Here is an 18,473-nt window from a genome sequence, read left to right as displayed (position 1 = left end):
AAAGGGCCATTGTTTTATGTGCATACAATTTTAATTTTGATTGGAAAAGCATAACAAGATGCGTGTTTCAATACTTTATATTCGATCAAATTAAAAGGTGCTATCGTTGCATTGCTTTTGGGTGTGCAGGAATTGATTTTTAACCGATTGTTGTCAACTTTGTTGAAATGTAAAAATATGTTTTTAAAAATTACGCGCTTTTCTCATGTTTGTCCATTCTTTAAGATCTGGGCTCACAGTAAAAGTTCATGACAGCAGAATCTCGGCTCACTATGACGTACATAAATTTTGTATCAGTTTCTCCCTCCCAGGTCCTCTCACGAGCTCCTTGCTATAATGTACTTTGTATTCGACACACTGATGTTCAGTCCGTAACCCTCTGCGAGATTCGAAGGGACTCGAGAGTGTCCCTGATACTCGGACTACGCACATCACTCGCTCCATCGTCGCCTTGGTCAATCTTATCAGTTTGTCCGGGAAACCTTATCTTGATGATCTTGATCGATTGTATCATAGATGGATTTAAAATCGATGAACATATGATGTGTGGGTACAATGTATTCGGCAGATGGCGAATATATGTTCCGTCGTAGCTCGTTCGCCCATAAATCTTGCCTGATATTGCCCAACGAATTCTCTAGCATTCGGTGATAGTCGGCGGCAGAACATTTGGGAGAGTAGCTTTTAGGCGGCGCTCAAAATTGTGATCGCACGATGATTGGCGCAATTCGACTTGTCACCTTTTTTGTAGAAGGGACATCCGACACCTTCCATCTACTCCTCCGGCAATACTTCCTCCTCCCAAATCTTGGAAATGATCCAATGCAGCACTTTTGCCAGTGCATCACTACTGTATTTTAGCAGCTCGCTCGGTAGTTGGTAGCGGCTTTGTTGTTTTTCAACCGTCAAATCTCCGTTTCTACCTCTTGGAGATCTGTAGGCGGAAATCTTTCGTCGTCCACGCGTGCTCCCAAAGTTATTTCCGTGCCACCTTCGCTACTGACCACATCACCATTAAGGTGCTCGTCGTAGTGCTCCCGCCACCTTTCGACCACCTCACGTTCGTTCGTGAGAAGATTTCCGTCACAGTCTTTGCACATATCGGCTTGTGGCACAAAGCCTTTGCGGTTAAGCTTCTCGTAAAACTTCCGTGTATCTTTAGCACGGAACAGCTCTTCCATCGCTTCGTGATCTCGTTCTTCTTGATGGCGCTTTTTTCTCCGGAAGATTTAGTTTTGTCTGTTCCGTGCCTGTTTATACCGTGCCTCGTTGGCTCTCGTGCGGTGTTGCAGCATTCTCGCCCATGCTGCATTCTTCAACTGCTCGCATTCGCCGTCGTACCAGTCGTTTCTCTGATTCGGGACCGCTGGACCTAGTACTGCTGTTGCGGTGCTACCTATGGCGGATCTTATGTGCCTCCAGCCATCTTCAAGAGTGGCGGCGCCAAGCTGCTCTTCCGTTGGTAAGGCCACTTCCAACTGCTGCGCGTATTCTTGGGCTACTTCTGAGTCCCGTAGCCGCTCGATGTTAAGCCGTGGCGTTCGGCTTCGACGCGAGTTGGTCACCGTTGAAAGCTTTAAGCGTATACATACAGCAACTAGGTAGTGATCCGAATATATATTCGCACTGCGGTATGTGCGAACATTGGTAATGTCAGAGAATAATTTTCCGTCGATTAGAACGTGATCGATTTGGTTCTCGGTTAGATTATCGGGTGATCTCCAGGTGGCCTTATGGATATATTTGCGGGGGAAGAATGTGCTTCGGACTACCATACCATGAGAGGCTGCAAAGTTGACGCATCGTTGGCCGTTGTCGTTAGATACGGCGTGCAGGCTGTTCCGCCGGATCACCGGTCTGTACATTTCCTCTCGTCCCACCCCAAGTCGCCAACAACGATTTTCTCGTCACGCGGCGAGCATCCGTCATATATCTGCTCCAGTTGCGCGTAAAACGTCTCCTTCTCGTCGTCGGGTTTCCCTTCGTGGGGGCAGTGTACGTTGATGATGCTGTAGTTGAAGAAACGGCCTTTTATCCTCATCTTGCACATCCTTGCGTTGATCGGCTGCCACCCGATAACGCGTTGTCGCATCTTGCCCAAAACTATGAAGCCAGTTCCTAGCTCATTTGTGGTGCCACAGCTTTGGTAGAAGGTAGCCGCTCGATGCCCGCTTTTCCACACCTTCTGTCCAGTCCAACAAAGTTCCTGCAGCGCTACGATATCGAAGTTACGGGGATGTAGTTCGTCATAGATTATCCTGTCACAACCTGCGAAACCAAGTGACTTGCAGTTCCATGTTCCAAGTTTGCAATCGTAATACTTATTTCGTCGCGTGGGTTTTTGCCGATTGTTCCCGGTCGTATTTTTTCCTATGTCATTCGCAATAAGGTTTTTTACGGGTGGCTTATTGGGCCTACGCCAACACTCCTGTCTCGCCGGAGCGCCATCGTGCCAGCTCTGTTTAACGTCGCAACTAACACTAGGACGATCGCGCTGATGTGGCTACCATCTTGGATTTAGCTGTGCGCGATTCAGCATTTCTTCCTAAGCCGCTGGATACCCGAAAAGACGCTGTTTGAGCCGCACCTCCTGGTGAACAGACGCTCGAGACGTACCTCCTCAATCTAGCTGATGTCAGAAGGACAACAGTGCCCAGGCTGCACTATCAGCTAAGTACGCAATCCTTAGTCCTTAGACCGCCCTTTGTCGTCGTTTGACCCGTGGAGGTAGGAACATGTGAGGACCAGAGCAGTGTTGGACACTCCTTCCTAGTTGTCGACTCACCATTTTGCAACCCGGAGCAAGCTTCTTCGGTAAAATCCTTTGAAAAGTTTCTTCGGGAAGCTCCTTTGGGAAACATACATTTCGAACGACATTTCTTTCAAATACCGGCAACATTGCTGCAAATTTGCGTTCGAGCAGTTTGTATCATGATGTTAGAAATATTCAGCTATGGAAAGTGTATGTAAATATGACGTTCCAGAAATATGATATTATCCCAATATCACGAAAACCGCTTGTTTCATGATACAGCTGCGTAGTCTAAACATAGCATAAAGGAAAAAAAATCAGGAGAAAAATCTCACACAAACTGCACGAAAATATATAAACCAATCAACACTTACCCAACATACAGGGCTCAAAAATCTGGAAACACTTCAAGGCTCTCCTGTGATTTCCGTCGTTGTCAATTTTGGGAACGCTAAAACAAAAGTGCGGGAAGATGGCCGTGTCCGAGAAAATCTTCCTAAAGACGTCCCTCCTGCTGAGTGGTGTGGTGGTAGGTTTAATCCTTCGAAGGAACTTGATCTAGAAGCGGTGCAAGAGCGGTCGTTAGAATGTCAAACGATCGGCTTTTGGTTACAGACTTACATATTTTGCTTTGCTTCTGGAATCGTTCTTCACCGCATATTCCAGATCCTCCAGCGTGTCCGGATTGTCGATAGGGAAACGGAAATTGGAAACCATCCGAGGCGGCAATGTGATCTTGAAGGAGGCGGCAAAATCATGCGAAGGGGGCGCCATGAGTAGAAGATCTGTATAAAGAAAATAACATTACGTATTAGCATAACGGTACAAAGAAATCGCGCTTCGTAACAAGCATGTGAATTTCTCGCAATTCATTTTCTGATCTACAGAGCTTTATTCACAGAAGATCAAATCAGATCAAACATTGACGCGCATGCAAGTTTTTTCCGTCGATGGCACTCGATCGAATAGCGACGGTTGTTCATCTTGTGGATGGCCTTCCGCAGCATAGACTTGAGCTCTTCCCAGTTGACACCGTGGGTGTGCCACGCCTCTGCAAGACATTGAATTAGAGGCATGATCATCAAGTCGTTATTCTAGTACTACAACAAACCATACCCAGCATACAGGACGTGAAAATGTCGTAATTCTTCATCGGCCGCTTCGGATACCGAGGGCTATCCAGACCGTTCCAGTTGTATCGCCTCAGAGCTTCGTCTGCGAAGAACATCCGGAAGCACTGCACTATGGACACGGTGCGGGGCTTCTTGGTCGCCAAATAGCCCACCTGTAAATCGAAAGTCACCAGCCAATATTGAACACTGAATGGGATTGACGGTGGAAGGTGATACTCACGTACTGATGGCGGACGATGGGATTGCTCTTGACCAGGAACTCCAGCCGTTCCAAGTCGTCCTCCCGTCGGATGGGAAACTGGAATCCGGGCACGTGCGTGACTAGATTGTGATGCAAATCCCGCCGGATCGACACTTTGGGAAGTTTGAAAGCTTGGAAATAGAAGGTGGATGGTATCGTTAGTAAGGGATAGTTTCAAGTTTAGCATACCGCACTGCTGCAGTACTAGATCGCCACCTAATGGCATATCGAAGAATTAAAAGAAAGGAAATCTACGGTGGAAGATTCATCATTTATTCTTTTCCGCATTCAAAAGTCTGGCCTTCCGGCGGCGCTTCGAGTGCTGCACGTTGCGACGATTGTTGATTTTCTCCACCGTCCGCTTCAGTTTTATCTGAAGCAAGTTCTCCGTGAGCCCTTCAGCGCTCCAAGCCTCTGCAAAGAAAATAGGAAATAGTAATAAAGTATTAGATGGAAATAGTCTCGTGTAGAAAACAGAAACATAAGAATTTAATTAGATTACTAGATATTTGTGCCTTTCGAGTTAGAAATACAATCGTTTAAAGTCAAAAGTCAAGTTTTTATCAGTATCGTCTGGGAAGTACTAAAGTTTGAGAGAACCTTGCTCAGAATCCTGAAGATTCTCTAAGAATCCAGGGAAGGACTGCCTCAGAATTTCGATTTTCTCCTTATGAGATTTCCTTTAGAATCCTGGGGAGGATTCCATCAGAATTCTAAGGGGATTTCTTCTGAATCCTGGGGAGGATTTCTTCTAAATCCTGGGGAGCATTTTTCAGAATCCTGATGGGATTCCATCAGAGTCCTGATGGGGTTCCGTCAGAATCCTGTCGGGATTCCTTCCGAATCCTGTCGGGATTCCTTCCGAATCCTGTCGGGAAGCCTTCCGAATCCTGTCGGGATTCCTTCCGAACCCTGTCGGGATTCCTTCCGAATCCTGTCGGGATTCCTTCCGAATCCTGTCCGAGAATCCTGTCGGAGTTCCTTCAGAATTTTAATGGTATTCCGTCAGAATCAGGTCCGGAATCCTTCAGAATCCTGATGGGACTTCGTCAGAATCTTGATGGGATTCCGTCACAATCCTGCCGGGATTCCTTCTGAATCATGTCGGGATTCCTTCCGAATCCTGTCGGAATTCCTTCCGAATCCTGTCGGGATTCCTTCCGAATCCTGTCGGGATTCCTTCCGAATCCTTTCGGGATTCCTTCCGAATCCTGTCGGGATTCCTTCCGAATCCTGTCGGGATTCCTTCCGAATCCTGTCGGGATTCCTTCCGAATCCTGTCGGGATTCCTTCCGAATCCTGTCGGGATTCCTTCCGAATCCTGTCGGGATTCCTTCCGAATCCTGTCGGGATTCCTTCCGATTGTCGGAATTCCTTCCGAATCCTGTCGGGATTCCTTCCGAATCCTGTCGGAGTTCCTTCAGAATTTTAATGGTATTCCGTCAGAATCAGGCCCGGAATCCTTCAGAATCCTGATGGGACTTCGTCAGAATCTTGATGGGATTCCGTCACAATCCTGCCGGGATTCCTTCTGAATCATGTCGGGATTCCTTCCGAATCCTGTCGGAATTCCTTCCGAATCCTGTCGGGATTCCTTCCGAATCCTGTCGGGATTCCTTCCGAATCCTGTCGGGATTCCTTCCGAATCCTGTCGGGATTCCTTCCGAATCCTGTCGGGATTCCTTCCAAATCCTGTCGGGATTCCTTCCGATTGTCGGAATTCCTTCCGAATCCTGTCGGGATTCCTTCCGAATCCTGTCGAGATTCCTTCCGAATCCTGTCGAGATTCCTTCCGAATCCTGTCGAGATTCCTTCCGAATCCTGTCGGGATTCCTTCCGAATCCTGTCGGGATTCCTTCCGAATCCTGTCGGGATTCCTTCCGAATCCTGTCGGGATTCCTTCCGAATCCTGTCGGAGTTCCTTCAGAATTTTAATGGTATTCCGTCAGAATCAGGTCCGGAATCCTTCAGAATCCTGATGGGACTTCGTCAGAATCTTGATGGGATTCCGTCACAATCCTGCCGGGATTCCTTCTGAATCATGTCGGGATTCCTTCCGAATCCTGTCGGAATTCCTTCCGAATCCTGTCGGGATTCCTTCCGAATCCTGTCGGGATTCCTTCCGAATCCTGTCGGGATTCCTTCCGAATCCTGTCGGGATTCCTTCCGAATCCTGTCGGGATTCCTTCCGAATCCTGTCGGGATTCCTTCCGAATCCTGTCGGAGTTCCTTCAGAATTTTAATGGTATTCCGTCAGAATCAGGTCCGGAATCCTTCAGAATCCTGATGGGACTTCGTCAGAATCTTGATGGGATTCCGTCACAATCCTGCCGGGATTCCTACTGAATCATGTCGGGATTCCTTCCGAATCCTGTCGGAATTCCTTCCGAATCCTGTCGGGATTCCTTCCGAATCCTGTCGGGATTCCTTCCGAATCCTGTCGGGATTCCTTCCGAATCCTGTCGGGATTCCTTCCGAATCCTGTCGGGATTCCTTCCGATTGTCGGAATTCCTTCCGAATCCTGTCGGGATTCCTTCCGAATCCTGTCGAGATTCCTTCCGAATCCTGTCGGGATTCCTTCCGAATCCTGTCGGGATTCCTTCCGATTGTCGGAATTCCTTCCGAATCCTGTCGGGATTCCTTCCGAATCCTGTCGAGATTCCTTCCGAATCCTGTCGGGATTCCTTCCGAATCCTGTCGGGATTCCTTCCGAATCCTGTCGGAGTTCCTTCAGAATTTTAATGGTATTCCGTCAGAATCAGGTCCGGAATCCTTCAGAATCCTGATGGGACTTCGTCAGAATCTTGATGGGATTCCGTCACAATCCTGCCGGGATTCCTACTGAATCATGTCGGGATTCCTTCCGAATCCTGTCGGAATTCCTTCCGAATCCTGTCGGGATTCCTTCCGAATCCTGTCGGGATTCCTTCCGAATCCTGTCGGGATTCCTTCCGAATCCTGTCGGGATTCCTTCCGAATCCTGTCGGGATTCCTTCCGAATCCTGTCGGGATTCCTTCCGAATCCTGTCGGGATTCCTTCCGAATCCTGTCGGGATTCCTTCCGAATCCTGTCGGGATTCCTTCCGAATCCTGTCGGGATTCCTTCCGAATCCTGTCGGGATTCCTTCCGAATCCTGTCGGGATTCCTTCCGAATCCTGTCGGGATTCCTTCCGAATCCTGTCGGGATTCCTTCCGAATCCTGTCGGGATTCCTTCCGAATCCTGTCGGGATTCCTTCCGAATCCTGTCGGGATTCCTTCCGAATCCTGTCGGGATTCCTTCCGAATCCTGTCGGGATTCCTTCCGAATCCTGTCGAGATTCCTTCAGAATCCTGGCAAAATTTCTTCAGGATCCTGCCGGGATTCCTTCAGAATCCTGGCAGAATTTCTTCAGGATCCAGCCGGGATTCCTTCATAATACTGCCGGGATGTCTTCAGAAAAATTGTCTTTCGTAGTTAATTGACAAGAATGAACCTATATGGACCAAAATGTACCAGAACGAAACAGAATGCAATGGAGTATAAGAGAAAGGAACAGAATATAACATAATTAATCAGAGCAGAATTGGACAGCTGAGCAGAGCGTTACTAAACAGAATAGAACAGAATATAATATTGAAGAACATAATACGAAATAGAACCAAACAAACCACAAATGAATAAAATCCAATATAATAGAATGAAAACGAAATGAGCAAGGACTAAACGGAACCCAATGGTAATGGAAATATGAAAGGAATCAAAAGGGAATTGTAATAGAAATGGGAATGGGAAAAGCAGAGCAGAAAACAGAGCGGAGAACAGAGCAAAAAGCAGAACAGAAAGCTTATCTGAGAACAGAACAGATAGCAAAACAGAGAGTAGAAAAGAGAGCAGAGCAGACAGTACAGTAGATAGCAGAGTAGAGAGAAGAACAGAGAGCAGAACAGAGAACAGAACAGAAAGCTAAACAGAGAGAAAAAAAGAAAGCAGAGCAGAGAGCAGAGCAGAGAACAGAGCAGAGAACAGAACAGAGCGAACAGCAAAGAACAGAGCAGAGACTAAAAAAGAGAGCAGAACAGAAAGCAAAACAGAGAGAGAGGAGCAAAGAGCACAATAGAGAGTTGGTCAGAGAATAGAGCAGATAACAAACAAAACAGAGATCAGAGCTGAGAGCAAAACAGAGAGCAGAGCTGCAATCTACTCACTGAAAAGAGAGCATAACAGAGAGAAGAGCAGAGAACAGAACGAAGAGCAGAGCAGAGCAGGAAGTAGAGCAGAGCAGAAAACAGAACAGAGAGCAAAATAGAGAGCTAAACACAGAGCAGAGAACAAAACAGAGAACAGTATAGAGAGCAGATAGTAGAGTATAGAGCAGAGCAGAGACAAGAACAGAGAGCAGGCCAGAGAATAGAAGCGAGCAAAAAGGGAAAAGAGCAGAGCATAGAGAGAGCCGAGGAAAGAACAAAGAGCACATTAGAGAGAAGCATAGAGTAGAGAGCAGAGCAGAGAACAGAACAGAAAGCAACACAAAGAGCAGAACAGATAACGAAGTAAAGAGCACAATAGGGGGTAGGACAGAGAAAATCCCTTCAATAAAAAGTATTTAAAATTCAAAACTCCTTCATAATCTTTGGATGGTTTTCTTCAGAATCCTAGGATGGATTCCTTCACAATCCTGGGATGAATTCTCTCAGAATCCTGGAAAGGATTCCCTCAGAATCCTGGGAAAGGTTCCTTCAGAATCCGGTGGAGAAATCCATCAGAACACTAGGGAAAAATTCTTCAGGATCCTAGGATTTCTTCAGAAACCTGGTGAAGATTCTTTCAGAACCCTGTGGAAGATTCCTTCAGAATCCTCAGAAGGATTCCTTCGGAAACCTGGGGAAGATTCCTTCAGAATCCTGGATACGATGTCTGTATACAGCTAATCCCAGGGAGGGTTTCTTCAGAATCCTGGGTATGATTTGTTCAAAATTCTGGAGAGGATTCCTTCACCCTAGAGAAGGATTCCTTCATAATCCTGGGGAAGATTCCTTTAGAATCCTGAATAGGATTCCTCCATATTCCTGGGAAAAATTTCTTCATAACTTTGGGGAGGATTTCTTTATAATCCTGGGGAGTATTCCTTTAGAATCCTGGAATGGATTCCTTCATAATCCTGGGAAGGATTTCTTCAAAATCCTGAGAAGGATTTCTTCATAATCCTGGGGAAGATTCCTTTAGTATCCTGGGGAAGATTCCTTCAGAATCTTGAAAAGGATTCCTTCAGAATCCTGGGGAAAATTCCTTCATAATCTTGGGGAATTCCTTCAGAATCTTGGGGAGGATTCCTTCAGAATCTTGGGGATGATTCCTTCAGAATCCTGAAGAGGATTCTTTCACAATCCTAGAGAGGATTCCTTTAGATGATTCATTTGAAATCCGGATAATTTGTTCAGAACCATTAAGAAGATTTATTTAAAATCCTGGAAAAGGATTTGTTCGAAATCCTCAACAGGAGTTTCTTCGCATCCAGGTTACCAGCTGATCATTTTTAAATCTAAGCCATTTCAGTTGCTTTCTGAATGCGCCATCCAAGTGTTTATGATAGTGCTGCTTCCGCCTTTCAGTCATCACAGTAATTCGTCTGTCACGACACCTTTTTCCCTATTTAGATTATTTTGAAGGAACGAAGTTGAATTTCTGTAGAATTTACGCATTTTCGGGGATCTATTTCTGAACATTTTAATGCTTAAAAACGCTGTGTCTCGTTCAAGGGAAAATAGGTATCTTCAGATTGACTATAATTGTTCACCCTCAAAGTTACACATATGGATGTTTCCTACTGAATCCTGCTTTTAGAGATAAGACATGAAACTAGATCGAAATAAAAGATCACACTTACTGAGCATACAATAGGTGAAAACACCGTACGACCGCATGGCCTTCTTCGGGAAGCGATGATTCGAGAAGCCGTTCCAGTTAAAGTTGACCATGGCCGAGTCGGCGAAAAATTGGGAGAAGCACTCCACCAGATCCTTTTTGGGTGGCTTTTTCGCCGCCAGGTAACGTATCTAAAACAAGTGGAAAAAATGTTCAAAAATAGGTTCACAGTTCAAAGTTGGGCGAAGGATACTCACATACTGATCGCGAATGGCGTCATCCGAAATGGCTACTTCCAGTCGTTCAATGTCGTACTCTTGCATCAACGGAAACTCGAATCCCTCGACGTGGAGCGGTTGCTGGGAATCTTTCGTTCGCTGTGGGCCGTAGGTTTTCATCGGGGGTAGGATGCGATTCAACACGATATTGTTGGATTCGATGGCCTCACTGCAAGGAGCTATAAGTAGATTGTAGAAAAGCGATTACTCACATTTAATTGAACGAGTTTAACTATGCTCAACGCAGAAACAACACAGCTTATAAAAATATAGATTTATTGTTTTAAACATCGGAACAATTTCGCAATAAAACTGGATCAAATCCTCTGCATTAGTCTCATCTTCTTCTTGAGCACCTGGTTGCGCGTGTATCGCCTTCGACTAATGTGGTAGATTGCTTTCTTCAACTGTTCCACTAAGCTAATACTGGTGATGCCGTGCGATTGCCATGCTTCTGCAATAGAGAAACAAAAATCAGTTTTGAATAAAATTAAGATGGTATATTTTTATATAGTTTATACATACAATACATTCAATTGGTAAAAATCTTGAGTTACAGCTCCCAAAATTTGTTCATTGGGACAGTGAAATTTTGAACGGAATCCGTTAGTTCTAGGTAGTGGGGGGTTGGGGGTGCTTCTAAAGGAGTTTGAAGTTTGTATGAAGAATTATTATTATTATCATTATCTTTATTAAGGAGATTTTCAGCCCTATGGCTGGTTCATCTCCGTACGAGAGAGCGTCTTAGTGAGTGGCTCCCCTGGGCTAACTATAAATCACATTAGTATTACATAGTTGGTTTCAATTTGAAGACAAAGCTTTAAAAGTTGATTAATTTAAATATTCTAGTGTGATGTTGAAATACAATTTTCCTTTCTCGTTGTCAGGTTTCGATGCGAGGTCCAGTTGATTGGAGAGAGATGATTATCAGATTTGGTGGTACAGATCGATGTGTTTTAGAAAATTCATCAGCCGAGTTATGCTATCGGAGTCGTTATTGAGCGCAGAGCGAATGCTTTCAGCAATGCCATGTGATGCTCGTGCCGCTAGGTATTGCGGGCAGTTTATGAGAAAGTGTTCTACAGTGTTTGGAACATTACATGCAGAACAGATTTTTCTAAAGGGTCCGTCAGACCCCATGTTATGCGAAACTTTGGTGTGCCCAGTTCTCAATCTAGAGAGGATCCTCTGGTCGCGATGCTTTTTAGGGTCTTCCCAGCGTGATATATCGTTTTTAATTTTTCGCAGGAAAGGTGTTCGCATATTGTGCCAACTCACTGCCCAAGAACTTCTTAAAGATGAGGAGATCCATCGTCTTATATCATGTCCAGGAACTTTTCTTGTGTAAAACGTAGCGCTTCTACCAGATGCTGCAAGCCGGTCTGCTTCCACATTTCCACGTATTCCACAGTGGCCAGGAATCCATATAAATACCGTTTCAGGAGGTGCTTGCATTTGGATTGCCTGAATCCAAGGATGTCGTGCTACATCGGATGATAAGGCTGTGACGACACTGGCTGAATCAGTCAGTATGGCAATTGGATTTGGTGATGGGATAGTGCAAGCGATTAGGACAGCCGCGGCTTCCGCGGAGAAAATAGAACATGGATCAGGAAGACGATAGAAACGGCTGTTCTCATGGTCGGTAATACCCATGCCTACTTTGTCCTGTACTTTGGAACCGTCCGTGTAGCGGTGTGTATAGTTTTGATATTTAAGGCCGGTTTGCTACTGACAAGAAAAGGAATCGCCTATCTCGATGCGTGGAAAATTTCTCCCAAGAAATGGTCAAGAAAATCACTTTTTTCTGATCGCAGTATGCAGTTGAGAAGAAATGTCACTTCAAAGGGGGCTCTCTGTAGGAAATTTCTTGACCCTTTCAGTAAAGGAATTTCTTTACTTTTCTTGAGCGAAACAGCATACTTAGCTTTACTACCAAGAAGCTCAGCTACACTAGTCGTCACCGCCTGGGAGTTTGCACCAGCTCTAAAACGAGTTTTTATTGACATTTCCACCTTGAGACGTGGCGAATTCCAACTCCTGGCTCCATTCCAATGAGTTTCCGCCACTGGAGGGAGCACTTTGTTGGCGTGTACTTGGAGGAGTCGGTTCGCCTCATCAAGGAGAAGAACTCCACCACTGCATGGTGTCGTCTTTTCTAGAAAACTTACTGCCCGTTTGCATACCGTCTCCGTAACTAAGCGTTCGAAAGGAAGCCTGCCGCTTTCTACGCACGCGGCATCAGCAGGTGTAGACGGCAACAACCCGGAAATGATACGGATTGATTGGTGATACACAGGGGCAAGCGTGGTTGTTAGTGCATCTGTTGATAAACATGTTAGTTCAATTCCGTAGAGGAGTCTGCTGTCTAGAATTGCACTGGCTACCCGAAGACGTACATCACGATTAGCCATTTTGTGGCGCTTGGATGAAATTCGTAGGAGGTTCAACCGAGTTTTACAGCTCTGTTTCACTTTCTTAAAGTGATCGTGGAAAGTCAGATGGCGATCTATGTTAATTCCTAGAACCCTCACTGATTTTTAAAAGGGATTGGCAGGCCATTTGCTGAAACTATTGAACGGATTGGACGGTGAGACGCTTTACACAGATGCATAATGGCACTTTTATCGGTCGATATTACAAAGCCCGACTTAGTTGCCCATTTGGCCACTGCGTTCACGGATGCCTGTAGTTTTCGGCGGAGGGCCTTTTCAGTTGATCCTACAGCGATGAGCATAATGTCGTCCGCATAGACGAAAATGTAAATTTCCTTTGGGAGGCTCGTGAATATATCATTCATCGCCACCAAGAAGATGGTGACGGCTATAACTGAGCCTTGTGGCACGCCAGTTTGTTCCGAAAAGTGTTTGGAACGATGATTTCCAATACAAACTTGAAAAGTTCTATTCTGGAGAAAATTTCGCAGGAAATGCAAAATGTGACCTGATAGACCCCATTTGTTGAGCTGTTGAATGACTCCAGGTGTCCAGGCGCGGTTGTATGCTTTCGCCAAATCTAATGCGGCGAGTTCGACGTGCTGATCTTTAGTTTTGGCGTCGCTTAGAACTTGCGCCAGAGTAGCAAAGTACGTACCTGTGCCGTGGCCGGAACGAAAGGCGTGCTGCCTATGATCGAGGAGTTCATTGGATTCTAGGAAGTGGGTTAGTCGCCGGTTTACCATTCTCTCCATTACCTTGCTGATACAACATGTTAAGGAGATCGGACGAAAATCTTCAGGTGCAGAGGTAGAAGATCCATTTTTCGGAAGGGGGATCACCAAGCTACTCTTCCATTCTTGTGGTAGGGTGTTTCCTGACCACTCCTTATTTAGCAGTCGAAGGAGGGTAACTTTTCCTCTAGGTGTAAGGTTTTTTAGCATGGGGTAGCCTATCTCGTCCGCACCTGCGGATTTACCTTTACATTTGGCTAAAGCCATTTCGAGCTCAATTAAACGGAAAGGTTCGTTAATGGGTAGGCCTGCAGTGTCATCAGGAATTTGTATTCTATCGAGATCGTCTACGGTGGCTTGATTTTGGCGGATGAAGTTGTCGCTGTATTTGTCGAATGCTGACAGGGATGCAAAATAATAGCCTAGTGCATCAGCGATGATACCAGGATCTCTGGTAATAACCCCCTCATGGCGGATAGCCATGCCGCGGGTTTTGCGCTTTCCACTGAGAGCATTAACTTTTCCCCATATCTCAGATGAAGATTGATTGGAATTTATTCCATCTAAGAAATTTTCCCAACTCTGATCTTTCGCGTCTCGAATAACCTGTCGACATTCATTCCGTTTGATTTTATATAACGAAATGGCTGACTCTTTGTCAGGGTGATCTACAGGCAGACGCTTCGCAGCTCGTAACGCCTTTCTCCTTGCTTTTGTTGCTTGTTTTGTCTCCGGGGACCACCAGGGCAAAGCTTTGCGGCCGGGTTTTGCGCTAGTCCTTGGAATACATGTTGTGGCAGCCTGATAAATAGCTTGTATGAAGTCTTGAAGATTGTTATGTTCGGAGATGCAGAGATATTCGTCGATTGCTGTTTGGAAGGAGGTCCAATCCGCTTGATCGTATATCCATCGAGGGCGGCGCGTTGTCTCCGGAGGTAATTGGCAGAGTGAGATAGTGATTGGATGGTGATCGCTGCCGAGCGGGTCGTCGCCAATACTCCAGAGTAATCGACTGACTATGCTAGGGCTTGCTAGCGATACATCAACAGCGGACTCGTGTTGACCCTTAGTGAACGTGATGGAGCCATCGTTGAGTATTACCAGGTCCATAGCTTCTGTGAGCTCAAGTAAGGTTTCCCCTCGCTTGTCTGATCTAGGGCTTCCCCATGCAGCATGATGACCGTTGATATCGCCGAGAATCAGTTTTGGGCCTTGTATAGATTCCAAAACTTGTGAAAAGGCATTTTTCAAATTTGGTATTTTGCCGCATGGCAGATAAACACTAACCACCGTTACTGGAAACGGATCATTAAGCGTAACGGCAACGATGGGAAGGATTGTATCTAATTGTATTGTAGAGAACTGAATGCATTCTAGTACTCCAATGGCAACTGAGTGGTAAACATTTGAATTCCTTTTGTATGTCCAACGGTAGCGACCGCCAAGCGATCGGTTCATTTTATCCACGGTGGTACGGTGAACTTCTTGGATAGCCAGGATAACTGGAGGGTTGCTTTGTATAAGGCATTCTAGGTCGCTGATGTTATTATGGAATCCGTTCATATTCCATTGTAAAACGAAAGAGGTCCGTTTGGTAGCGTTGATGGTGGCCATGCTGTTTGGAGATCCACTATTTGTCGAAGTTGTCGTTCTGTTCCTTCTTGGTGATGATGTAGTTGATGATGAGCTAATCGTTTTGGCAGACGGAGTTTCGGAAGATGGGGAGGAAACAGGGTTAGCTTGAGTTACTGCTGCTCCAACGTTGTCCTTTAACGGGGGACGAGTACGAATACCCTTGTGCGTCCCGTTGACAAAAGATGTTGAGGTTGATGTAGTCTTGACTCCCACGTTGTCCACAGGGGGATAGGCATTTCTGCCCTTGTGCGTCCCTCTTCCGGAACTTCCAGGATGACGAAGGTTGTCCGCCGGTTCCGGTGGTGGTGTGGCTTCCGCACCGACGGGGCCTCGACTGTCCTGAAAGATAACCGGGGAACACGTTGGCATGTCGCTGCATTTACGGTTATCGGCCTTGTTGACTTCGATACATCTTTGTTCGGATTTGGTGGTATTTAGCGTTGAAATGGTACCAGTAGGCTCCTCTCTTGTGTTTAGCGCGCTATTATGGACAGAATTACAATCGATGATTGGGATTAGAGACTTGCTGTACTCAATTATACTGCATGTTGTATGAGGAGCACTGGTTGGTTGAAGCGTGTTTTAATCATTCTGACATGCCCTCGTCACCACCCAATGGGGAGACGTTGGCATAGAAATCGCTATCAGGAGTAGTTATTTTTGTTTTTGGCCGATCGAAGGAGTCATCGGAATCAGTCGTAGAGTGATCTCTCTTTGGTGTTCTCTCCGAAATTTGACGAGGTGGTATTGGGCTGGTGTCGCTTTCATACATCAGGGTCGGCTGCCATTCTTTTTTCTTCTGCTTCTTTTCTTTTTTTTGGGAGAGTTGTTGCTTCGTTTTTTCTGCAGTCTGGATTCGATCTTGTGTTGACGGTATTTCGCTAGATGAAAGAGCATCCTTGGAATCAGCCAGTTGATTTTTCCGATTGAAAATGGTTCGGAGCACGTTCACTTCTCGCTCTTTGTGGCTGAGCTGCTCTTCCAAATGGGTAACCTTAGAAACTAGTTCCTCAATGGTGCCGTGTTTTCGAACCAATCCCATGCGCGAATTGTTCTGCAGATCCGATTCAAGTGCCTGGATGCGATCATCTTTTCTCTTCATTTCGCTGGTCAGCAAGTCTACCTTTTGCAGTAGATCCGCAATCATGCTACTGTTGTCGGTGCTTAGGCTAGATTCGAGAGTCACGATTCTTCTATCCTTCTTTTCCATCTCCTGCTGGAGCTGGTCCACCTTTGAGGATAACTCAGCGATTTGCTGATCCTTTCCGGCTGTAGTTACATTTGAGAAACTACTTTGCCCGTGTGCCTGTTCGTATCGTCTCCTCGCTTGCGGGTATGATATACCAAGATCAACTCGGATCCTTTGGATATCATTTTCTTTGCAGTATACCGGGCATTTACGGCTTGACAAGGAGTGGCTGTGCCTGTCACAACGTTTGCAAAAAACTTCAGCTGTGCAGCGGGTTTCTTTATCGATGACGTGGTCCTTAGAGCATGTTCCACAAGTTGGACGTGTTTGTTGGCAACGCTTACTGGTGTGCCCGAAATTCCAGCAATTATAGCACAACATTGGTGCTGGATATTACGGTCGGGTTTTGCACCGTATCCAACCGAAATCCACGTTTGGGAGGATCACCGTTCCACTGATCGTAAGAACAATTGTTGACGTGTTTTCGACTTTGTCTCCGTTTCGTCTGGTGATACGGCGAATGTTGCGAACTCCCTGGTCAGCTAGGCCTTCTTCAATCGTTTTATCGTCAAGGCCGGCAACCGACTGGCAATTTACGACGCAACGGCAGACATTGAGGGTCGGGTGTTCAATAATTTTGATTCCGGTTCCGTCAGATAGCGAAGTCAGTCTCAGGAGCTTTGAGATCTGATTTTTGCTACGAATTTTCAAAGCGTAGGTTATGCCATCTTTCCCTTCCGGGAAAGCACCGTCAATTTTAGCACCCACACATTTCTCCACCGATGAGCGTAATAGGAAAGGGTCATTCGGTAATCTTCCGCTAGTTGCTTCCATGCGCAGAACCTGGATTGCTCCATATGTGCCTTCGGGATCCATGTAATTCGGCAGTCGTGCTCCAGCAAAGTCGCCATCGAAAAAATTGGATGAACCTCCTCCAGGGTCCCCGAAGGAGGGAAATTCATCCGGTGCCAACGCCATGGTTGGCCACCCGGGGGTTGGTTTTATGAAAACAGCCTCAGCTCTGAGATCCTTTTTGGCAACGCAGGCAACAGATCAGTGTAGCTCCACTATACGGTATCGCGCACTCACTTCGAAAACACTGTCAGATTTTGTGGGCGATGTCCCTTGACAATCGCTCGTGTCGCGTCCGAAAGACGCGGTTGTCTGACCACGGGAAAAAACTTTTAGTTCGGTATCCGGATGGTCGTGAAATTGGCTCCGAAATAGGCCGCGATAATGAAAAACTTGATAAAACTCGAAAACTATTGTTATTTGGATGTAAACAATCCCGCGTGTTGCAAAAACGTCTGTTCGTCTCAACAACGAGCTGTCAACTGATGTATGAAGAAAATCGACCAGATACAGTATTGGAAAGTGTTCAACTTTGAAGAGTTAGATCTGAGTTATTTGTGAATCGATTTTATTGGAATTTTCATAGTTATTTAGACAACAAAATTTGAACATATAAATTTGTAAGCAAACCAGAATTTTCAGAAGAATTATAATCAGAACTTTTGTTTATATCGTTTAAGGAGATGGATCCTACACTTGGCACATTTGATTGACTTCGGCAGGGTTTTTAAGCTACTTAGTTCATATTTGGCCCTAATATACGGCGTATTGAAGTGCTTCTTATTGCAAAGCTCCAGACAATTCCTTCGAGAAATAAATCCTAATGCCATGGATGCCGGGCTGGTTTTTTTAGAGACTGTCCCTATATTAATGCAACTCTCTAAACAGTCTAAAACTTTTACAAGCTATCGCCCCCTTGAGATCAATAAGTCCTGAAATATATCAATAAGGATTTTTAAAATGTTAGGCGTAGTTGTTTCACATTTCTCCCTTTAAAGAAATTTCCCCCTCCAAATTGATATTAACACATTTTCGCTCCCCTTGACCTGAAAATCGCCTTGGGACGATTTCACCCACTTTGGGAACCACAGTTCTCTAGGATCCAAATAAACCTTCAGAGACTATTATGCGACTCAAATTAATTGTGGAAACGCTTGTTTTAGTGATTACTACAGAGATTTCTTTTGACATACTTTCAGGGACTCCTTCAGAGAACCTTCTCGTGATATCTCTAGTGATTCCTCCATCAAGTCGCCTAGAAATTCTTCCAGCAGTGCGCAGTGGTCCAGGAATCAGTTTTACGCGGAAAGATACATTTTGAGCTTTAGAATGAAACATTATAAGAAAACGGTCTTCTACAAAGTTGTTTGTATTAGTAA

The 18,473-nt window shown here is 45.5% G+C and overlaps 2 protein-coding genes across 4 annotated transcripts in view; both read right to left on the bottom strand.

Moving 5' to 3' along the window:
• Window positions 1-18,473, bottom strand: part of LOC5573536 (modifier of mdg4) — a 419,719-nt gene that overhangs the window by 16,632 nt on the left and 384,614 nt on the right. The window contains exons 5-7 of one of the 2 annotated variants that reach the window (XM_021838283.1): window positions 10,229-10,428; window positions 9,994-10,162; window positions 4,379-4,540 (exon numbers count right to left, since the gene is read on the bottom strand). In XM_021838283.1, coding sequence (XP_021693975.1) covers window positions 4,395-4,540; window positions 9,994-10,162; window positions 10,229-10,428 — 515 coding nt within the window. In that variant the 3' untranslated portion in view covers window positions 4,379-4,394. Of the gene's footprint in view, window positions 1-3,126; window positions 3,311-3,373; window positions 3,538-4,378; window positions 4,541-9,993; window positions 10,163-10,228; window positions 10,429-18,473 lie in introns of those variants that run through there. The other variant, XM_021838270.1, reaches the window with a different exon arrangement.
• LOC5565167 overlaps window positions 10,509-18,473 on the bottom strand; it is a 50,578-nt gene continuing 42,613 nt past the window's right edge. For both annotated transcript variants that reach the window (XM_001649454.2, XM_021838316.1), the window contains exon 5: window positions 10,509-10,703. In XM_001649454.2, the coding sequence (XP_001649504.1) occupies window positions 10,567-10,703 (137 nt within the window). In that variant the 3' untranslated portion in view covers window positions 10,509-10,566. The remainder of the gene's footprint in view (window positions 10,704-18,473) is intronic.

The sequence above is a fragment of the Aedes aegypti genome, chromosome 1 (assembly GCF_002204515.2).
Source record: "Aedes aegypti strain LVP_AGWG chromosome 1, AaegL5.0 Primary Assembly, whole genome shotgun sequence".
Taxonomy (NCBI): Eukaryota; Metazoa; Arthropoda; class Insecta; order Diptera; family Culicidae; genus Aedes; species Aedes aegypti.
Note: the sequence above shows the minus strand (reverse complement) of the source record. Positions and strands in the feature narration are given on the sequence as shown.